This window comes from Thermobia domestica, chromosome 11 (genome assembly GCF_964235325.1).
Source record: "Thermobia domestica chromosome 11, izTheDome1.hap1.1, whole genome shotgun sequence".
NCBI lineage: Eukaryota > Metazoa > Arthropoda > Insecta > Zygentoma > Lepismatidae > Thermobia > Thermobia domestica.
In genome coordinates this window covers 211,908,173-211,923,313 of record NC_137464.1, presented here as the reverse complement: position 1 = coordinate 211,923,313, position 15,141 = coordinate 211,908,173, and the positions used below count along the sequence as shown (strand labels likewise).

The window sequence follows — 15,141 nt, the reverse complement described above, 5'->3', positions numbered from 1 at the left end:
AATTCTATTAATATCGAAAAATTTACGTCTTTCGAATTTAGTAACTTGGGGACTGTGTTTATACACAAATAACTCAACTCACTTTTATCAGCAAAAAAAGTTATCCTTCTGGTAAGTTCTAAGTAATTTCAGAAGTCTTATAGTGATTCTGTGAAAGTTCAAGATATTTACGAGTGCAGCTTTTGTTCTAGATACTAGCGAGATATTTGTATATAGTTTACTTCTAGAAGGCAGGTTTTTGGTTGATACTCGTATACCATAATGATTGATGTCATAATATGTAAGTAGAAGTTTGTAGTCGATGTTTTAAGCAAACGTTACTGAGGAAAATGGCAGTTCCTATTAAATATTTCTGCAATTATAAAATGATAGATATACATGACGGTACTCCAAGTTAATAAATACTTGGCTACTTCGGAACCAGAACGATTTTTTTGTTGCTCTTCAAAGTTTACGCAATGCATCAGAGTGTCAAACACTCTAATTATCGTGAAAACATAAAATAACTTACCGATGTAATTACCCAATCAGGACCATACATAAAACAATACTTGCAATATACATCATCACATTCGGGAAATACAGCGCCCTCTATCTGACCAGTCACGGACACCAAGAAGACACTACTTGCTGCCATCTCTGATATACACTTAGGAGCTGTAGTTTACAATACTTTCCATATGGAGCGGATTTTCCTTCCCTGAAACAATATCAGAAAAAAAAACAACACATACAAGTAGGTAACAGTGAAACTATAATGAAAAATTATTACTGATAATCATAAGAAATTTACATCAAGAAGCTGTTATTTAAATCACTTTATGTTAAACTCAATAAAATGATTTGAACTGTCATAAGACAAGTAGCTTACCATTCCATTTGTATAGTCCATTCTAAACTAGAAGCAAATTGACGTTTGGAGAAGCACGTAGTACGCTGTTGCCACTTCGTGCGCATCCCGGTTAGTTCTCGGGCTAGAACTGTCTTGTGAGTCAACGAAAAAGGAAATCTCTAAATATTGATTTGTTTGGATGGATGAAAAGATATGTTTGTCGTCCCAGTTTCTGCATGTTGGGAAGGGGGAGGGCTGTGTGTGTGTGTGTGTTTATGTGACAGAGAGAGAGAGAGAGAGAGAGAAATGAAATCTTGCTTGTGATTGTAAAGAAAGTATTCTTTTTAAATTTTTTTTTTTTTTTTTTTAACAGTAGAACATCTTTTAAATGCTTATGAGGAAAAAATAAATGAAAAATATAAACAAATCATGAGGATAAAAAGAACTTACAAAACACTTCTGAATGTCCGGATTCATCTGAAATTTGGGGCTGGTAGAAATATGCATTTGTTAGAAATTTGTCAACAAATATTTACAAATAAATGATCTTTAGTTTTTTAGTTTTCTATGTTGTTTCTCTAGCAGATGCTAAAAGCTATAACTGCGTACTGTAGTCACACCAATATAACGGAAACAGGGTTCTGCAATAATTACGTTTTTACCATTAAGCAAATTTGCACTATACACACAATCTGCATGCATCATACTCTAACTTTCTATGCTCACAGATCTCGTGTCTAATCACCCTTCTTTTCATGATATATTTCCTACACTCAATTTGAAACGATAGGTGACAGCACTCTTTCAATGTAGGTGTGTGCTAGTGATCTGTTTCACCCCGTTCTACGGTACTATACTGACTAAACGTAAGAAACAAGTATTTCTGCAATGAGATCAGTAAACAATTTTTGGTTCCCGCGACGATTTTGCTTTTTCAATTTTTTGTCACTGGAACATATTATATATATTGTGCTATCCAAAAAAAAAAAAAAAAAAAAGTTTGCTTTTGTCATTCAGGGTTTCTTCCAGACATGTTTTTGGGGTGGCACTGCCCCCCCCCCCCCCGGAGCTCTGAGAGTGCCCCCGGACGAGATCAAAATAATACGTCTTATCATATAATAATAAATAAAATAGTACCAGCAGTGCCCCCCCCAGAATACTATGTGTCCTCCCCCCGGAACACATTTTCTGAAAGAACTACTATTTTCATTTTATTTCAGTATAGGCCTAGAAAGGTAAATGCAAGCATAATTTAGAATCAGACATACCTGAAATGTAATTTATTCCAGTGGATAGACTCGACTCAAGTCATCATCATCATTACTACTGATGTCACTGCTACTAAGCTCCTCTTCACCAGATGAATCACTGGAACCACCAACACTTATTATTAATTATATTATTAATTGTTCTACACTTTCTTCAAGCACACCTTCATTTTTCCATGGATCTTGAATAACTTTATACGTATGGTTAACTGCATCTCTCCAGTTTTCTGGCGTAATTGAGGCTATGGCTTCTTCTGTTAATTTTACAACAGACGACATGGTGAAACTTTTATTTTTACGGCCAACGTACCCTTTAATTTGTGCCCAAATAAGTTCTATGGCATTGAAGTGACAATGGTAAGGGGGAAGTCTCACTACTGTATGTCCATGTTGAGTAGCGATTTTGTCAATGACGTATGTGGGGAATTGGGGTTTGTATCTTTGCACGAGTTGCATTAATTCTGCTTTTCTCAAATCATCTCGAACCTCCACGTTGCGTTGAATTAACCAACAAACAATGTCCTCTTTTCTAGTGGCCATAGTAGGAGCTTTGTCAGCAATAACTGAATGGTATTTTGCGTTATCCATCCCGAACCGAGCAAATAATTTCCCTTGATTGTCCTTTAATAGGAATACCTTTCCCTAAAACGTTCTTTCTTTCAGAAGAATGTGTTCTCGGCCGTTTTGCAGGGAGAATGTCCTCCATTTCACTGGACATTATTTAAAATAGCCTATATATTCGTTATATACACAAATATAAATATATATACACAAACACTCAACACCACACGATATATACAACAAAATATCTCACATATACAAATATATTTACAGAATTGTACACAAAGATAAAACTCGAATGCACAAGGATAATCTAGAAATCACTCCCACACACAAGGAAACGAAACACTAAAAATATCTTCTTCCTTTCTGAAAACACGTGTTTACTAGCGGCAACATTGGAGTGTTAAGGTCTGTTGCCAAGGAAACCCTCCACCCACTGTTGGTAAAAGGGCGTTTATGATTCGACCCTCGCTGAGTGACCGCAATAACTGTGTGACGTAGACTCCTTTCTTCAAAACAAACTTGCACGTGTTTTTGAGCTGTCAATTTGCTTCTTGTTTAGAATAGACTTTAGGTATCGACATGTATTGTAACTATAGAAAATGAAGCATAGGCAAGTAATCTGTCTTAAACCTGCCCCAGATTGATTAATTTATCAAACAATCAATTTACTAGTTAAAACGACCTAATCAATACTTGCTATGTACTTTCCCTTCTTCATTGCATTAAATGTACTGGATGGTTTAGGTCATCTTAGTTACCTTTATTGCTAGAATTTGGATATCTTCTCACTTCCCATATTACCTTGTATTTTTGTGTATGTATAGCTGAAAAATGACCAGGTATTATGTGATGATGTAAAATTCTTGCACTTGACCATTTTTTTTTTTTTTTTAACAGGAATTGGATTTATATAAGAAAAATGTATAAGTGGAAGAATTCATATAATCAAATTTTTGGCGTTATCATTTTTCTGCTGTACCGCGCAAACATTTCATTTGGCTCCTTAAGACATTGCAGAAGCATTATGATGCAAGAAAACGGTGAACAAACCTCAATGTAGCTAGGAAATTCTAACTACTGTAGAACTATTGCATGGGATTCCTAGTAAGATAACTACCGGAAGCGTGCAGACAAAGTAAAATAACAATCGAAATGAAGTGCACTCAACAGATGCTTCAAAGTGTCGCCATCTACTCGACACATTTCTAATTATCACGATAGTAGAAGTTTCAATCTCGTGATGCGTTATACTCATGATCTACAAGTTACTAGCAAGCAAGATGGATATATTGGTCATATCCTTTTTTAAGGAGTAAATAAAGATATAAATCCCTTCCATTGGCATCTGCGTCCATTGACACCCAGAATTTTTATAGTCATGTTTCAAGGCTAGGGGCCCCATAGCAGAACATGCCGCGATCTGCGATGTGATCGCAGAAAATTTGCCGCGCCTGTGCAGAAAAATTGCTAGAGGAAAAAAGTATCCAACTGAAAAGTATGAAAACATGACTGCTATGTGTAGATGTCTTGAATCACGGACGACTCGCATAAATATAGCTTGAACTGTTTTTTATGTCACGTAAACCGTATTTTTAATAATCGCAAGTGATTCTTCTGCAGATTTTGTAAAAAAAAAAAAATTTGCAGAAAATTTTTGACTTACAAAATCTCATCGCAGATAGACAAAGAAAGTTCTGCCATCGGAGCTAGGGGAAACAAAACTCGCTACGCGTGTATCCTAAGAATTTCACATGTGTTCGATAAATCACGTTTTGGGGACTGTGCTGCTCACTCCACTCCTTGGAATAGTGTTCCTGCAAGTGTCGATCGACTAGGCTTCTGTACTGTGATAACAGACATTTGTCTACTTTCAATATAACGTATTTATGGGAAGTGTTTAAAATGGCAGTAGGTTTCTTTTGCTTCTATAATATTATAGCAATAGCTTTTTGACAGTTTTAATTAAAAGTTCTTGCAAATACATAATTTTAAACAGTGTTGCAAACTTCATTCATCATAATTCGAGCCGATTTGAGAAATTAAATTATAGTAAACTTTATTGTGAAGCTTTAGTCTACTGGAAACCATAGAAGTTCTTAGATATGATACTGAACGAGACTCTTTTTCGCAATAAAGACTTTTGGGAAAAGTCAAATTTTAAATCCCTTCTATCTTTGTCCCTATTTATTCGAAATGCATTATATCATAGTCATATTCGACTCAAAAGTACTTGGGCTGTGCACTGACTTGTCCGTCTCAACTACATGATATCTCGACTACTACCTCCAAAATTTGAATGTCTCTGATACTGCAGCATTGAATAATAAATGGGCTTTTAAATCTTCATTTAACATATGAATTTGAAATATGTTATAATCTGATATTATAACATTTGAAAATGATAAGAAGTTCAGTTGGCAACATTTTTACTCTGGTTGCATTGGATAAGTCAAGTAATTTCGTCATTTCGCCTTCAAGCTAAATGCAAGGTTCCAAACAATACGTCTATTAGATAAAGAAAGCACAGGCCGGTGTGTATTTCTTTCAGCCTAAAGCCCATAATCACGGGACGTTATCTAAAACCCTTCATTTCATTTCAACGTTTCCTTTATCTTCCATATTTTTGACCATTTGTTCTCTAAAGTTTCTTCTTTCGGAAATTTGAACAAAATTTGCAATTGTCTCTTTCGTTATAAGATTTAAAAGTCAATGCAAAATATAATCATTCGAGGTTCCATATGCAGCACTAGTCATTGAAACCCTTCGGAAACAAATGACACCAGCAGTACTGGCAGAAATACGTCATACTTGGGGAGTTCTTAAGTTGACATAACCACAGCAACAGGACATGACGTCACTTAATGTCGTCACTACCCTGGAGTACTTAATGCGCAGTGTATCCATAAGCAAGGCAGCTCTGTTGACAGTATTACTGCTGAGATAATATGCCAAGGTGGATTATAATTTAAGACATACCTGGAATTTGTTCGTGTACTGGTGGACAATAAAAAACACATTATGTTGTTACAGCGGTTGTGTGAGTTGCGTTTTACATTCAACAAACGAACAAGATTATACGCAAACAATGCACTGAATAATGCGTAAATAATTGCAGCTTGTCCCATCAAAGGCGGGAAGAACGCCGGGATTTTTTTTTTTAAATCTCATTTCGTGCTGCGCACTGATACGTGTATCAAGATTGAAATTTCAGGTTTCCTCAGTTATGTTCTATTTTATAAGTGTGCTGACATTCATGATATATCAATTTATTTTAGCACCAAATGAACTCTCGTAGGTTTAGTAAATGTTTTGGAGTGGCAGAAACGGGATTAAGAATATGTGGACATTTTTAAAATTACAATTTACATGTAAAAGGTGTTAATTCAGAACAAAAGACAAATGTTTATGGAATTTATTTATGAAGGCACAGAATATGTAAGTCATCTGTGAACATAGATACAGCAATAAGATGTTGCTTTAATTGTATGAAACTCTCCATAAGGGCGTTATTCCAGGGCTGCAAACTAATGTACAAGGGACTTGAAATATGACTATTTCGCTGCCTGAACCTACCCTAACCTAACCCGAACTACTGCTACTCTACTACTACTAGTATACTATCATTACTACTACTACTCAACTACTACCATTACTGCCTTACTATACTACTACTACTACTACTACTGCTACTAGCCTATTATTATACTATCATTGCTACTACCAGGGCCGAAACCAGCTACAAAGGTTTGGGAGGACAGTGAATATGTTACGGGGGGCCAAGTCTTTAAAATTATCTTATAAATATCTAAATTGTGTTTTTTGTATTAATAATAAAATTTTGTATTGTAATCTGAAGGGGCAACAAAAAGTTTAGAGGGATCTGGCCCCCCTCTGGTTGCGGGCCTGACTCCTACTCTACTACTACTGCCTTATTACTACGATACTATCATTACTATTATTACTACTACTAAGTGTGCACCCATAAATTTACAAAAAAAAAATGTAATTTTTGAACACTTATCTCTTGTAGCGCCCCTGAATTTTACCTGTTCCTGGTGGATCACTGGCATTATTGCTGAGCATGAGTAGTCGCTAATGCTCTCGCCTTTGGTCCTGGGCTCGATTTCCGGCAGGGTCAGTCGGTCGAAAAGGTGTAACAGCTTTTTCAGGCTAGCTATCCTAAATGAGGTTTTTCCTGGGATTTCCTCATTCACACCAGGTAAATGCCGGGATGGTATCTAATTTACAGGTCTCAGGCCGCTTCTTTCCTTATCCGTTCCTTATATTCCTCCCCCGTACCGTGATTGTGTGCTCGCCAAAAAGATGTCATCCCTCCAACCTAACGTGCTTAAGGCAATAGATGCCGGTAATGGCCATGACTTGTATCAATAAATAAATAAATAAATATTGACGAGCGAGCGCTAGCAAGCGAAGTCGGGTTAGAGCACCGCAATGCACGTTGTATTCGTCCATTATAATTAATAGCAAATAGTGATTGCAAAATTTTCCATTCAGCACACGGCATTTCCAGTCTACTCAGTTCACAAATTACTCACATATCAATATCAATTATCTTTCCGCAACATGAACTCATTCCACCTATAAACATTGTGTTTTTTCGTTGTTTTGGTCCCCCGTAATCCTACAGAACCCGAGAAATATATTACATACTTCTTTCGTAAATTTTGCAAATTCAAACTCATAAATTAGGACAACACCATCGTTTTCTACATACAGTAAACGTTATATAAATTTTAAAAATTAGTAGCACAGTCATTCACACGCAGTCATTCATTTTAATCATAAATTACTGTTTTTATGTTTATGTATTCTACACCTGCATCCATTTATCCAGCGCCGTAACTTAGATTGTTTTCTTGGGAGGGGGGTAAGCAGTAATACGCGTATTTGGTGCTCCTAGAAAAATGTTGTTTCTCTAATCTTGGGCTCCCTTTTTCCATCTTTCTCTTACTCTTTATGGTCCCGGGTCGTTAGTTACACCTTTGATCCCGTTCCATACATGACAAATGAATTAAGGAGGCAATATTGACAAATATCAAAGCCATACGAATAAACATTACTTCTAGGGCCCCTAATAGAAACTTTTTTATTAAAATGGGCCCACGACTCATTTTTGTTTTATTTACCTTTTATGTGTTGTTTTGTTTATGTAATATAGTGGACATATTCGATGCTTCATTTGTAATTTCATGTTCGTACCGTATAAGGAGTAAGAAAATGTCTTAAAATGAGTCCCCTTGAACGGCGGGGAGCTTCCTTGGAGAAGTATTTGCCCTCTCCCTCCTCAAGTTACGGCCCTGTCACTTATCACATACTAGGCTGGTAGCCAGCCCAAAAATCTACGGGAAGCCCGGTAGAAGTTTGGGAGGGAGTCCTGATCCAAACGTATTATAGTTAATCATCATATTATAGCTCAGCGTACAAATTTTCGACTAGAAATTTAGAGCTGGCGACCAGTGTTCAATAGAAATGGTTTCTGCCTGAACTCACAGGGCAGCGCATTTTCTGTTTCGTAAGAAAATAATTGTCACTGAGTGAGAGAAAACATGGAATGTGAAGTCTTTAAGTATATTACTTCATTAACAGATAATCATTTTTAAACATATTTCCTTTACAGGTCTGTTACTCTAGTATAAAATTAACAAGTTGATACCAAACCAGTTGCAAACACTGCTCAACTTACTATCACATTTAGTGACGTCAATATCGTGTGGTGCTCTGGTTTTGTCAACTTAAGATCTCCCGTCATACTTGACCCATCCATTGAAGAGAATGCCAAATTACTTCCTCTTCTTGATATTATCTTAGTACAAAACTTCAGTGTTTCTTGTCAATTAGTTTAGAACTTACAAGGATGCGTCAACTTAAGCGGTTCACTTGTATACTTCTTAAACTGTTACCTAAAGTTCTCCAAATTGTATCTATTAGCGAATTTCCATTTATACTAAGTACAGAAGAAACGATGGGAGCCAGCATAAACTTTTTACTATAGTCACTTAAATCATTTAAAGCTGTTCTATGAGCTCTTTTTCACTTTTTTAGTATACGAAACGGAAAGTGTGCTCCTTAGAATGTAATACTCGATAAGAAAGACGTGAAGTGAAGTGCTATGTGAAGTCAGCGTAAAAAGTAATCATAGAAGTGTCGCAAAGCCGTGCCACAAACACACGAATGTTTTATGCCACATAAATTGCTTTTCCACTATCCTCGTTTATGCATACAGCCACCATCACTACCGCGCCTACTCCCTACGGACGCACCCCTTAGTTACGGCTTGGGCCCTCTTCTGCGTTCCTGCCTTGACTGTTAGATCTATTCGTGGTTTTTAGTGGGCACCTTGCACAAATTGGTATGCATTTTAAAGTTAATTCGTGCTCTATGGACTGCAGGTTTTATGCCGTATGTGCACACGTGTTACTAATACTCAGCCCTCCTAAAGTCAATATGTACCCATTAATGGAACTTCTTCCTTAACAAACAAATTCTAAGGCACTAACCTAAGAGTGCTTTTCCTGCTAAGAGAAATCCATATTTCAGAAACAGAAGTATTAATTACCTTATGTGGCAACCTAGTAACAACAAAAGAAGTTATTTCGAATAAGTTTTGTAATTTTGCAAGTTCCAGGGACATGTATTTGATTGGGACCTCCATTTCCAACCACTCTCTGCAAGTTTATTTACATAATACTATAGCAGAGTGTCGGTTATAGTGCTGGTTAGAAACATGAGAAGGTAAGGATTCATTGTCTCCGTTATTACTGAATATTGCGTAATTAGTTTGCAACACTTAAAAGTTGGAACGTAATAATTATGCGCAGTAATATAATATAGATGAATACGTATCTAGTGAAGAGAATCTAAAAATAAAAACATTTGTGATTAAAAGTCAAGAATGATTGACGGACATAAAAGAGGAGTATTCTAGATACCGGTAAAGTATATTAAAATAAAAACAAATTAAATAGTAGCACAACTGTTGAAAACAAGCTTATGTGGGTTTAATAAGGCGGCCGCTATCTGCGAAAGATTACCCGTTCTACGATCACACACACTATCTATGTGAGTTAGTAAGACAGTGGGTTTGAAACACTACCACATTATGCTCTATTGTCGGTTTACAATCTAGCCCTCACTATGCGCCTTTATACAGTCCAAGATTAAACTTCATTTTTCTCCGCAATTTGCTACCATACAGTGTTGACCTTTATAACCTTTCTCGTTTATCTGATGCTTAAATTTTGTATAATTCTACCAGTTTCGCCGTAAATTATGATAATTTGAGGGACCACGTGCGGAACTTAACCCTAAATTTTATCCTGCATTGCAACAAGCATTTTATGGAATTTATTACAATTTCTGTTTGCACCCGTACTGTAAACCTGTACGAACTTGTGAGCGGGTACCAACAAAGAGTTCTGCAAATTACTTTATTATTGACCAAGAAATTTGATTTTAAATACTGGCGACATATAATAATTAAATCTAATTCTGCACATATTCCAGTGTTAAAGACTCAAATTTATCCATATTTTCCCCAAGCTGTGGTGTTCAAATAACAAATCTACTCCTTCCTATACAAGTACCATTTAATGATATCGTTCGTTCGTACTCTTTTTGATAAATATTAAACATATTTTTATCTTTTCAGTTATTTATCACTGGACAAAAGTGTAGATTTACTACATAGATCCACATATTTGTAAAATTTACAGAACAACTTTTAAATATTTTAACAAGCAATAAACATATATCGGGACATTACCTATAACATTAGCGTTTTAGTAATGTTGAAATACATAATTCAATAGTACGGTAAATGTTTTTATTCCATATAGTGTTCTGCGATATTCTCCTTTTATGTGTACACCCACAGTTGCTGACGCGCCTGCTCCCTACAGATGCGTGCCAGCACAGAACCCCTTGCTGTGCTCTTGCTCTGACTTGTTAGATATAGCATTCCCGTTTCAGTTAGGGTTGCCAACTGGCCGGTTTTTCACCGGCCTGGCCGGAAATATTGCTGTTATTTTGATTAAAGCCGGTGACCGGTGCAAACTTCTTGCCAGCCCATTTATGACCGTTTCTTTCAAACTTGTATCTAGTTTGAAGAATAGACTTAAAAAGTAACTTTCATTATGTAAATTCGAAGCTGTCACCTTTCACCATCTATCAATGATTAATATATCTTGTTCATCTGTTTACATAATTTTAAAGAGATGACAGGGACAGTACCACGGAAAATTTGAAATTTATTCGTAAGGAATTTTACACATTTATTGATGGTAAAAAAGGACTTCTTAAAGCAATTTCCGGGTTAAGTTCCAAAGTTGGGCGTCCGTTTCCAGCAAAATTTTTAAAATTTACAGGGAAGATATAGATAATTCGATCGTTTGTGTGCTTGATAATATATATAAGGATCTCGAAAAATATCTTTATTTGTTATATATAAACGGTTACAAACATGGGACTATTCGGCGAGCGGAGGGAACTACTTGGCGCAAGGTAACAGAATAGTTGCATTTTGGGAAACTAACGAGCATTTATATTATCAACACGGTGGCAAATATACCGAAACGAAGCACAGGATGTGAACTGACTGTGTTAAATTTCGTGAAGCAATACGTTCATAACGAGCAAAATCTTCTAAAACTATGTGAAGAGCATGAATTAGTGAACCTAAGAACAAATTGTGGGAAGTGAGGAAAGGAGGTGACAGCGAAGAAACGTGGAGAAAGTTGTTTTCAGTACGAACTGAAATACTAAGTGAAAAAAAAAAAAAAAAACAATATTAATTAGAGTTTAATGAAGACTGAAAACAACATGCCCTGCGGGGCTCTAACCCGCCTTCACTCGCTAACGCTCGCTCGGCAATACTGAGTGAATTGAATAGTAAACTTTCTTCGGACGTCCAAGGACACCTCTGTTGTATATGCAAACCAAATCTAACCTAACCTCACCTCCCCTACTTCACGATGTAACGAAAGGAAGCCCAAAGTCAGTTAAGAACGTAGGAATTGAAAAATTATGAATTTTAATAGCTTTATGAAGATTTTGCTCGAAAAGTATCGGACGCCCAACTTCGGAATAAATGCCCAATTTCCTGTAATTGAAGTATAAGTTTAAAGAATAAAGTTCATTTTCCAAATTCAAAATTGTCACGTAAACATTAATTTGCTTTTTTCGACAATTTTAGAGAGATGGTGATAAATACAATAAAATGGGGTTAAGTGCCGTATCGCCGGACCAATTTTAGGAAATTTACCGGGTCAATTGGAGAATTTACTTGAAGTTTGTGAGAAAGAATGAGTACCGGTACAAGGGAGGTAAGGGGAATAGTGAAAGTTAAGAAAATGGTTGTATTTGTTGATTGTTTTTGATGTTGTTAGCGGCACTGTATGTGGAGGCGGATGGACTATTTCGCGGAGAGGTACACTTGTTTTACTATACGGATCCAGAAATTGTAAAATGTACAGAAAAAAATTGGCGAGTCTTTAATTTGCCCATTTCATATCGAGAACAGAACCAACCAACCCCTGCCGGGCTCCTAACCCGTTCCTACTGTTACAACTCTTACTCCTGCTTTTACTACTATTAATACTTATACTATGGATCCGTATTAAAAATAATACTGCACGCCTAATGTAACGTAATCTAGCGTAACTTAATGGAATCTAAAAAAAGATAACCGAATGCAATACACTTTTGAGCCTTTTTTCATTTTTCAAAGTGGTCCGGCGAGACGGCACAAATGCCTAGGTCTAAGTGTGAAGTATCTATGTTTGTACCCCCGCCCCCCATGGGAAGGAAAATACTATCGTGAACAAAAGTACATTAGCAAGTGTATCCTGCATATTTCTTAGTACATTCACTAATAAGTTTGATAGATACAATGTGCTATAAATTAGGGATGGCCAAACTTTTCCGGAATCCAGATTCTGGAAATTTCACTTTCCGGAATTGGCCATCTTTACTATAAATAAAAAACTGAAATTCGCATTAATCATTAGACCTATATCTTAGGGAATCTTGAGGGGGTGCCGGTTTTTCTATTTTCCATAGTTGGCAACCATAGTTTCAGTGGACACCTAGCACAAGTTCATTGTCTTTTATACAACAGTGCTTATCTTATAAATACACTGTAGCGCTCTTAAAGTTATTCTACACAGAGGAATGCAAGCGCACACCCCACATTTTTTTTAAAGCTACAGAGTCGATTTATTAGAAAATAAATATATACCCAATGAATTTTATATGTGAATCCGTACAATAAATCTCCGCCGGACAAAATTACATGCCATTCTAGCTGTTTATTTTGTATATTCAATTTACATTTTACACTCTAGCGCAACAACAATAATTCATTCGCGTGAAAAATCAGTAGTATTGTTGTTTGCGTAAATTAATACGCCGTTAGGCTATGTGATCTGTGATTAATAGTCTTCTTTACCAATTTGAGACGGGCACGTAAAGAACACTGTTAGACAGAAAATGTATTAGGCGTGTTATAAATTAAAAGCGTTTTACATTATAAAGAATTAACAGTATATAATGGAACAGTATAGGAAGACAGGCATTACCACCTCCCACGCCGTGACTAGTCTAATCAGTTCAGTTCAGTACAGTTATCTAGGAAGTCCCAACTTTAGAACCTTGTGGACTGCTTCACTAAATTTGTTTGAAGTAAGCATATGTACTAAAATAGCACGTGCCAAAATAGGCGATTTTGCCTGTTTTAAATATAATTGTTTATCACACTGTTAATGTAATAAGGAAGGATGAGCGGCGCATGGATATATTAAAATTGAAAAACCGTGTATTAAGATTGTAACAAACAATAAAACTGTCAAAAGTAATGAATTGTAAATAATAAAAATTGAATAAAAATTGAGAGCAAACCTTCCCTATACCTGTCATAATTGAAGTTTGAACAGATTGCATTATTTAAATTCCGTTCTTGAAATTTGTTTTTGTTTACACTCTTATGTACAATAACATGTGCACACTCATTCTTCTTCTTCTTCTTCTGAATTGCTCTGTAATTTCTATACTGAGCGTTTTCATTACAAACCATATGATGAAAATAAAATTGGAAAATATAAATTATGGTATTTTGTAAGATACTATGTTACGCTCCAAAATTCAAGCGCGATATACAGATTATTACTGCCTCCCTGTTTATTTCTCAGTTTTAAAAGCTACTTATCTCGAGCGCTATTAATTTTTTTGTGACAATAGTATGAACTTTTTTTTTTTTTTTTTTTTACGTATTGGTGAAGCAGGGACACATCCATGGGGAGTCCATCGGTTCTGGACGCCCCAAATTTTGTAACTCGAGTAATATTTGTATACTTTCTTGACAGAACTATTCTTGCTTAACAGATAGATCGACTGATGTAGGCTAGAAATTTGATTTTACGCCTCTCTGTAATCATTCTGTTCTTACGAAAATGATCTTGTATTATTTTTTTCTAAAAATATATAGATGGCAGCAATTAACCATTATTTATCATCTCGGGTGTAGAATAAGACAGGTTCAATATGACATAGAAATATTGGACCCCTTCCAGCAAACAGTTTTTTGTACCTGCCTGTAATGTTATAATACCGGTAATATCTGAACGAAATAAATGATTTCATTTTTATGATGCACTAGAGCAGCGTTTCCCAACCTTTGTCAATTTGCGGCGCACTATGAGTGTAGCTTGAATTCTCGCGGCACACTCATATATTTTTATTATTTTTAAATATAAAATACCATTGTATCTTTTTCTGCGATTACTGATTTCCTCATCGAGAAGAAAGCTCCATCACTGGTTTTCCACCATGGTAAATCATTATGCTTATTTTTCATTCTAATTTAAAAATAGAAAACAATTGCAATGAAATATTAGACTTAGGTTTTTAAAAATAAGCTTTCTTTTTCGAAAACTGCATCCAAGCTTTCACTAACAAGGAAGATCATTAAATAACTAACGAACAAACAAATCTCTTTCTTTTAAAACACAAATGTAGGTAATTCATATGCATGTTTGTTTTGTCGAAAGGATTGCATATTTTAAAATTTAAAGTTACGAAATAGTCTGCAACAATAAAGAAGCAATAATGGTCATAACGTCATAACAATGATAACAATATTAAAAATTCAATGATTTCAATATTAAAAATGTACAGAAAAGTAACGAGGTATAAAACTTAAAATTGTATATTTCTATTAGAGGTTCATAGTAATGTGAAATACAAATATACATTTTTCCCTATGTCCTGCAATTTAATTGCTATAGAATTAATAACTTTGTTTCGATTTACTCGCGGCACACCAGCGGCCCATTCACGGCACATCAGTGTGCCGCGGCAGACCGGTTGGGAAACGCTGCACTAGAGCCTACATTATGCAGTAAATAATATTATAATTACAATAACTAGAATACTCACTAATACAAAGAACTCGAGATATAC

General features: G+C 35.6%; 2 protein-coding genes across 2 annotated transcripts in view; both read right to left on the bottom strand.

Moving 5' to 3' along the window:
- Window positions 1–13,707, bottom strand: part of LOC145664708 (B9 domain-containing protein 1-like) — a 41,891-nt gene extending 28,184 nt beyond the window's left edge. The window contains exons 1-2 of the mRNA XM_081731574.1: window positions 13,593–13,707; window positions 512–700 (exon numbers count right to left, since the gene is read on the bottom strand). Of these exons, the coding sequence (XP_081587700.1) occupies window positions 512–637 (126 nt within the window). The 5' untranslated portion in view covers window positions 638–700; window positions 13,593–13,707. The remainder of the gene's footprint in view (window positions 1–511; window positions 701–13,592) is intronic.
- On the bottom strand, window positions 2,227–2,688 carry LOC145665449 (uncharacterized). Its single transcript, XM_081732757.1, has one exon. It carries the CDS (start codon window positions 2,686–2,688, stop codon window positions 2,227–2,229), a length of 462 nt encoding a protein of 153 aa, XP_081588883.1.
- Window positions 13,708–15,141: the final 1,434 nt, after the last annotated feature.

Coding starts and splice junctions, on each gene's coding strand:
- LOC145665449 (XM_081732757.1), bottom strand. CDS start 2,688: ATGGATAACGCAAAATACCATTCAGTTATTGCTGACAAAGCTCCTACT.